The 8,799-nt window shown below is 47.8% G+C and overlaps 1 protein-coding gene across 1 annotated transcript in view; it reads right to left on the minus strand.

The window, feature by feature from the left end:
• Window positions 1–1,563, minus strand: part of Nrd1 (nardilysin (N-arginine dibasic convertase)) — a 70,182-nt gene extending 68,619 nt beyond the window's left edge. Inside the window, exon 1 of the mRNA XM_013022270.1 lies at window positions 1,067–1,563. Within this exon, the coding sequence (XP_012877724.1) occupies window positions 1,067–1,260 (194 nt within the window). The 5' untranslated portion in view covers window positions 1,261–1,563. The remainder of the gene's footprint in view (window positions 1–1,066) is intronic.
• Window positions 1,564–8,799: the final 7,236 nt, after the last annotated feature.

An 8,799-nucleotide genomic window follows, 5' to 3' on the forward strand; every position in this document is an offset into this window, starting at 1 on the left:
GTCGTGGGGCTTGAACTCTGGGCCTGGGCGCTGTCCCTCAGCTCTTCAGCTCAAGGCGAGCCCTCTACCACTTGAGCTACAGCGCCACTTCCGGCTTTCTGGTGGTTTATTGTAGATAGGAGTCTCTCGGTCTCTCCTGCTCGAGCTGGCTTTGAACCGTAATCCTCAGATCTCAGCCTCCTGAGTAGCTAGGATTACAGGCGTGAGCCACCAGTGCACGGCTCATCTGCCTTTTTTTAATTAAACATGAGCATTAAAAATCAGCAAAAGGTATTTGGAGTCAGATGGCCAGGGTTTCCCACACCAGCTGATATTTAGCTGTGTAATTTTGAGCAAGAAGCAAACTCTGGGTCTCCCATTTCCTTAAACATGTAAAATGAAGCTGTTGTACAGTATAAGCTCTGCTTAAAATCATTATCATGATATTCTCTACCAAATAAGCTAACAAATAAGCTAACCTGAAGAAAATATTCAGGTGGGGAATGAATCAACAATTATTAGATGGACGATTCTGTATGAACCAAAGGGAGAACACTTCAGGAAAGAAATCCTAAATACATCTACCACTCACCCAACGGAGGCCCAAGTTCTCCTGTATTTTTGGAAGAAGTCACAACAATCGGTAAGAAACAAGCCATCCCATCTAAGACTACGAGAGATGCAAAGTTTTTACTGAAGACAAGCCATCCTCAAGTGACTTACAGAGACAGAGAGAGAGAGCGTTTTGCCTCTCTTTCTCTTACAGACAGCCGAATCTTCTTGGACAGTGGTAATAGTCCCCTCTCCAAAATTAAGATCCCAAATCTGTCCGCCTTTACACCCAACACCTGCTCTCTTCTTGCTTTAGAGCTTTGGTAAATTCCTCAAAAGCTCTGCATCCCGGTGGCTCGAGGAATCATTTCCCATCCGCTCAGCTGACACACGGAAGCCCCTAACTGCCCAGGCCATCCCCCCGCCCCCAACTCACTCGAGACAGCACTCAGGGGGAGAAGCGTGAGCCCTGTTGCTCTTTCAGGGGAGAAGCAGTGACCTGGGCACCAGCAAGAGGCCCAAACCCCGCCCTCACCGGTATTGCTTGGGGTCGCTGGGAGACTTGACGATCTCGGGGTCTCCGGCATTACAGAGAAACACCCTCCGTCCCTCCTCCTCAGATTCATCCGCTCCGGGACGGGCGGCCCGGCCGCTCTCGCCCAGCTCCTGCCCATTAGGCTGCAGGTCAGGGCAGCTGCAGGTGGATTTGGCCTTGTTCCTTCCAGGCATGGTCGGAGCAGGAAGTGGTCCGGCAGAGTCCTCTCACCAACCCCGCGCCCTGCTTCTCCCCGGCGCCGCCGCTAGCTCCCGCCCGGCCTCACACGTCCACTTCCTCCCGGTGGCCCAGACTGCAGCGACCGTGACTCTCCTCAGCATTCACCACCGAGCCGTGGCGATGGACATCCCGCTTCCCAGGGCCCAACCTCTCCTCCCACTCCTCCAGCCGCTCCTCCTCCTCCGCTTCCCAGAGGCGGCGGCGGCGGCGGCGGCCGGCGCTGGTGCTGCCGCAGCCGCTGGGGAGGACAGGCCTGAACCCTCCCCCAGCCGGGTCTCTCTCACGCCAACTTCCCTCATCCCCCGCCCTCCGGGCCGCCGGTGACGCCACGGACTCTAGCCAATCATGAGGCAAGAAAGCAGTCACGCTCACAGAAACAACCAATAGGAAGAGAGAAGAAGAAACACCAAAGGGACCAGGCCGGATTCTTGGTACACCCAGAGAGCACTTCGAAACCTAATGTGGGCGGGGCGAGGAGGGGAGACGACGAGAGCTGCGCGGAGGACGCTGGGAGCGGTGCGCCCGACTCTGTGACGTAGCCGCTTAGAGTCACTAAGTAGTGCTCCGCGTCCCAGAGAAAAATATTCCCCAACAGGAAAACAGAGAAGCCAGGGGAAAAACCGAGCCCCAAAGACTTGATTCCAGTTCCCTGCCCCTCATAATCGAGGCCGAGCCTTTGACTCGGCACATTACAAAAGCAGGAAAAAGAAAAAAGCCTGGCGCCGGCGGCTCACACCTGTAATCCTAGCCACTCAGGAGGCTGAGATCTGAGGTTGGCACTGTTTGAAGCCAGCCCAGGTAGATAAACCTGAGAGATGTTTTGTTTTGTTTTACCATGAAGGCCATATGTATTCACATCAAGCCCTTGTAGTCAGAGATAGTATTACCATGTTACAATGGAGAAGACAATCTTGGAGATCCTCCTTGAATTGCCCAGCTCGACTTAGGTGATCAAAAGCATGGCTAGGATATGGGTTTCAGTCTGTACGACCTACGGGCAGTCCAGACAGGCGAACCTGAGAGATTCGCGTCTCCAATTAAGCACCAAAAGACGGAAGTGGAGGTGTAGCCCAAGTCGTAGAACAACGTCCATGCGCACAAAAAGTTCAGGGACAGATCAAGCCCCAGGACCATACACCAAAAAATAAAGCAACTGACAGTAAGATACAATGTACTGATACCATGAGATCAAGCATATATAAGGAATATATATATGAATAGATGGAGAAAGACTCAAAGTGGAGAAATACATTTTTTATGAGGAAGCAGAAAAAGGATTACAAGCCATGAGCCACCGGTGTCTGGCCACAGTTTACTTTTTAAAGATGGTTTTCACTGTCTTTTTCTTTTACTTAATAGAACACCTTGATAGTAATAACCAGCAGGCCGAAGCCCGCCCTGCCGCTGATGTTACATGGTCCTCTGCAGGGGGTGGGGCCTCAAGTGGCTGACGTCACCGCCCCAGGGCGGGTTGTCAAGAGGTGTCAAGTGGTTGGACAATGGGGAGCTTGGGGGAGTGGCATGAGTGGCCGTTGAAACCGGTAGAGCCGTTGGTGTGGGGGAGGGGCTGAGCCTATATATAGGCTGCATGTGTATGGAGAGGGTGTGGAAAGAGAGAGAGAGAGAGACAGTGGGGAGAAACACTGCAAGAGCTACTACTAGGCCTCTACTAGAGCAGAGTAGAAAGGCCTGTGGAGAGGCCTGCAAAGAAGCCTGCGGAGAGACCTGGGGAGAGGCCTGGGGAGAGTAGAGAGGCCTCCAGAGAAAGAGGAAGGAAGGAAAAGCCTTTCCTTTTGGAGGTCTGGAGTTTGGAGGTTTGCAGACCAACTAATAAAGGTCAGGGCTTGGAGAGTTAGTGGTCGAGGCTGCTCTTGGTTTTGGCTAGCTAGCCCAGAACAAGGTAGTTGCAGGCCCCTTTTCTGGTGTAAATAGCGTAAATAAAATTCTTTTGTCACCTTTAACCATGCCTCGGTTGAATTGTGCTGCTCTTTGAGAGGTCATAATATGATGTCTTGACTTTAACCATCTGGTATTTTTTTTTTTTTGCCAGTCCTGGGGTTTGAACCCAGGCAGGGATTGGGCTCTGTCCCTGAGCCTCTCTGTGCTCAAGGCTAGTGTTCTACCAATTGAACCATAGCACCAACTTCTGGCTTTTTCTCTTTATGTGGTACTGAGGAATCGAACCCAGACCTTCATGCATGCTAGGCAAGCACTTTACCACTAAACCACATTCCCAACCCTCCCTTTTTTACTAGTTTATATTAGCTATACAGAGTCTGCACCTCTTTTTAATTTTATTGTTAAGGTGATGTACAGAGATGTTACAGTTACAAGTAAGGTAGTGAGTACATTTCTTGTGGAACTTGTTACCCCCTCATTTTTCTCCCACTTTTACTCCTCTTTTAAAATCAAAAAGCAATGTCATTTAGGGGAGAGAGGAGGAATAAAGTAGGTAGTATAGCTAGATGAGGAAACAGGGGAATTACCTTATTTTTAACTAATATCAAAAGGGCCAGGGAATAAACTAATACCTCAGATAAGCTTTCCTCCCACCATTTCTTTTTTTATAGTAAATTATGAATTAAGGAGTATAGGAGGGACTATCTAATCTTTCTTTGAAATAATAAAAAAAAAATCAAACTTTTAATGAATGACAACAGAATAAGAAGACATATCTGGAAAAGGAAAGTCCTGAAGTTTACCTAAATTTTGATGGGTCACACCAGTTTTCCCCACTCAGAATCACTGTCTAAGAATTAGGAGATGCTAGATTATAGTTATTTGAGTATTCAGTGAGTAAAACATATTTCTTTTTTTTATTTTTGTCGGTCGGGGGCATGGTCATGGGGCCTGAACTGTGGGCCTTGGCACTGTTGCTCAGCTCTTCAGCTCAAGGCTAGTGCTCTATCACTTGAGCCACAGAGCCACTTCCAACTTTTTCTGCTTATGTGGTTCTGAGGAATCAAATCCAGGGCCACATGCATGCAAGGCAAGCACCCTACTACTGAGCCACCTTCCCAGCCCTGAGTAAAACATATTTCTTGGCAGTAGTTCTTCAGTTAGTAAAACATATTTCTAGCTGGTGCTGACTTCTTTATATTATCCTGATAAGAGTCCAGAAATCATCAAATTAAAAATATCTTGCCAGGGGCTGGTAGCTCATGCTTACAATCCTAGATACTCGTGTTTTGAGATCTGAGGGTCACAGTTGGAAGCTAGCTAGAGTAGAAAAGTCCCTAAGATTCTTCATTTCCAATTAACTAGCAAAAAGTCAGAAGTGAAGGCTGTGGCTCATGTAGCAGAGTGCCAGTCTGGTGCAAAGAAGCTAAGCTTCATATTCAAACTCCAGTACTGGCATACACACACACACACACACACACACACACACACACACTTTAAATATCTCATTTGACGACCACTGAGTGTTAATTAATGCAATGTCTTTTTTGTGTGTGTGGGGGGGGTCGTGGGGCTTGAACTCTGGGCTTGGGTGCTGTCCCTCAGCTCTTCAGCTCAAGGCAAGCACTCTACCTCTTGAGCTCTACAGCGCCACAACCGGTTTTCTAGGAGTTTATTGGAGATAAGAGTCTCATGCGCTTTCCTGCCAAGGCTGGCTTTGAACTGCGATCCTCAGATCTCAGCCTCCTGAGTAGCTAGGATTACAGGTGTGAGCCACGGGCGCCCAGCTTAATGCAATGTCTATTTACCAAAGGAACAAATATTAAACTTAGGAGCAAATTTTAAGGAATTTTAAAATTCAATGATAGATTTGTCTGAACCCCATTATCGATCTTTATCCACCTTTATATTTTGAGAGTCAAAACAAGTGGAAAGTCTGAAATGTTGGTCCTACCTATTAAACTTTCAAGCCTCAAATTATGTTCCTTACTTGTAGAGTCCCCGATTCTCCCAGTAGTAATTCTTTATCTTCTATAGAAGTCGTCTTAAATGCCAATAACACTCCTGGAAAGAGTGGGGATAAAAATAACACCATTTTGTGAATGAATTTGTTTTATTTTTTCCCTATTTTGGGAGTACACTGTGGGAAACTTAAGGTCTTTATAAACCTGGAGTGGGTAAGTAGCTTGTTAAATGTGAGAGAAAATGCAGGATGCAGGTAACAAGAGAAATAGTATCTTCAAAGTGCTGTCCAGGACCCACCCTCTAAGAAATTATACCTTTAGTGCTCTAGTTACTACCTGTCCCATTCACTAATTGCTATTCAATTGGATCTAGGTCAAGAAATAGGTACATTCTTAGAATCTTGCTGTAGGAAACTAAATATGTGCACCATGCCAAGAAGTTTGAGTGATAGTAAAAATAGTTTTTCTTCTATACCATAAATATAGCTCTAGAAGGAACTTAGCATTCAAACTTCAATTAGTACTGACTCTAAGAATATGCCAAAAAAATTATAAGTTAAACCAAGCTAAATGTACCTCATTGCTGGTCTAAAGATACAAATTTTGAAACTGCCCGGAATGGAGAATGTGTAGATACAAAAATGATATTTATAATATATAAATCAAATAATATGATTCCTCATTTAAAAAAACAGCTTCCTTTTGTACTTTGAATATAGCCTATAGGGTTCACTTATGATTTCTGTTTTTCTTCTATATGTATAATGTCATCTTCTATTTTTCCCTTTGCTCTAGCCATGCTGGCTTTTTTCATTTTGTTTGTTTGTGTTTATTGTTGTATTTCTCCATACCAAGATTTTGATTCCAAGCCTTGTATTTGCTGTTTTGCTGTTTTGCTCAGCTGGTACTCTACTACTTGAGTAACACAGTCTAGCTTTTTTTTTTTTTTTTTGGATCCGGTCGTGGGGCCTGAACTCTGGGCCTGGGAGCTGTCCCTCAGCTCTTTAGCTCAAGGCTAGCGCTCTACCACTTGAGCCACAGCACCACTTCCGGCTTTCTGGTGGTTTATTGTAGATAGGAGTCTCTCGGTCTCTCCTGCTCGAGCTGGCTTTGAACCGTAATCCTCAGATCTCAGCCTCCTGAGTAGCTAGGATTACAGGCGTGAGCCACCAGTGCACGGCTCATCTGCCTTTTTTTAATTAAACATGAGCATTAAAAATCAGCAAAAGGTATTTGGAGTCAGATGGCCAGGGTTTCCCACACCAGCTGATATTTAGCTGTGTAATTTTGAGCAAGAAGCAAACTCTGGGTCTCCCATTTCCTTAAACATGTAAAATGAAGCTGTTGTACAGTATAAGCTCTGCTTAAAATCATTATCATGATATTCTCTACCAAATAAGCTAACAAATAAGCTAACCTGAAGAAAATATTCAGGTGGGGAATGAATCAACAATTATTAGATGGACGATTCTGTATGAACCAAAGGGAGAACACTTCAGGAAAGAAATCCTAAATACATCTACCACTCACCCAACGGAGGCCCAAGTTCTCCTGTATTTTTGGAAGAAGTCACAACAATCGGTAAGAAACAAGCCATCCCATCTAAGACTACGAGAGATGCAAAGTTTTTACTGAAGACAAGCCATCCTCAAGTGACTTACAGAGACAGAGAGAGAGAGCGTTTTGCCTCTCTTTCTCTTACAGACAGCCGAATCTTCTTGGACAGTGGTAATAGTCCCCTCTCCAAAATTAAGATCCCAAATCTGTCCGCCTTTACACCCAACACCTGCTCTCTTCTTGCTTTAGAGCTTTGGTAAATTCCTCAAAAGCTCTGCATCCCGGTGGCTCGAGGAATCATTTCCCATCCGCTCAGCTGACACACGGAAGCCCCTAACTGCCCAGGCCATCCCCCCGCCCCCAACTCACTCGAGACAGCACTCAGGGGGAGAAGCGTGAGCCCTGTTGCTCTTTCAGGGGAGAAGCAGTGACCTGGGCACCAGCAAGAGGCCCAAACCCCGCCCTCACCGGTATTGCTTGGGGTCGCTGGGAGACTTGACGATCTCGGGGTCTCCGGCATTACAGAGAAACACCCTCCGTCCCTCCTCCTCAGATTCATCCGCTCCGGGACGGGCGGCCCGGCCGCTCTCGCCCAGCTCCTGCCCATTAGGCTGCAGGTCAGGGCAGCTGCAGGTGGATTTGGCCTTGTTCCTTCCAGGCATGGTCGGAGCAGGAAGTGGTCCGGCAGAGTCCTCTCACCAACCCCGCGCCCTGCTTCTCCCCGGCGCCGCCGCTAGCTCCCGCCCGGCCTCACACGTCCACTTCCTCCCGGTGGCCCAGACTGCAGCGACCGTGACTCTCCTCAGCATTCACCACCGAGCCGTGGCGATGGACATCCCGCTTCCCAGGGCCCAACCTCTCCTCCCACTCCTCCAGCCGCTCCTCCTCCTCCGCTTCCCAGAGGCGGCGGCGGCGGCGGCGGCCGGCGCTGGTGCTGCCGCAGCCGCTGGGGAGGACAGGCCTGAACCCTCCCCCAGCCGGGTCTCTCTCACGCCAACTTCCCTCATCCCCCGCCCTCCGGGCCGCCGGTGACGCCACGGACTCTAGCCAATCATGAGGCAAGAAAGCAGTCACGCTCACAGAAACAACCAATAGGAAGAGAGAAGAAGAAACACCAAAGGGACCAGGCCGGATTCTTGGTACACCCAGAGAGCACTTCGAAACCTAATGTGGGCGGGGCGAGGAGGGGAGACGACGAGAGCTGCGCGGAGGACGCTGGGAGCGGTGCGCCCGACTCTGTGACGTAGCCGCTTAGAGTCACTAAGTAGTGCTCCGCGTCCCAGAGAAAAATATTCCCCAACAGGAAAACAGAGAAGCCAGGGGAAAAACCGAGCCCCAAAGACTTGATTCCAGTTCCCTGCCCCTCATAATCGAGGCCGAGCCTTTGACTCGGCACATTACAAAAGCAGGAAAAAGAAAAAAGCCTGGCGCCGGCGGCTCACACCTGTAATCCTAGCCACTCAGGAGGCTGAGATCTGAGGTTGGCACTGTTTGAAGCCAGCCCAGGTAGATAAACCTGAGAGATGTTTTGTTTTGTTTTACCATGAAGGCCATATGTATTCACATCAAGCCCTTGTAGTCAGAGATAGTATTACCATGTTACAATGGAGAAGACAATCTTGGAGATCCTCCTTGAATTGCCCAGCTCGACTTAGGTGATCAAAAGCATGGCTAGGATATGGGTTTCAGTCTGTACGACCTACGGGCAGTCCAGACAGGCGAACCTGAGAGATTCGCGTCTCCAATTAAGCACCAAAAGACGGAAGTGGAGGTGTAGCCCAAGTCGTAGAACAACGTCCATGCGCACAAAAAGTTCAGGGACAGATCAAGCCCCAGGACCATACACCAAAAAATAAAGCAACTGACAGTAAGATACAATGTACTGATACCATGAGATCAAGCATATATAAGGAATATATATATGAATAGATGGAGAAAGACTCAAAGTGGAGAAATACATTTTTTATGAGGAAGCAGAAAAAGGATTACAAGCCATGAGCCACCGGTGTCTGGCCACAGTTTACTTTTTAAAGATGGTTTTCACTGTCTTTTTCTTTTACTTAATAGAACACC

Source organism: Dipodomys ordii, unplaced genomic scaffold, assembly GCF_000151885.1.
Source record: "Dipodomys ordii isolate 6190 unplaced genomic scaffold, Dord_2.0 Scaffold61, whole genome shotgun sequence".
NCBI lineage: Eukaryota > Metazoa > Chordata > Mammalia > Rodentia > Heteromyidae > Dipodomys > Dipodomys ordii.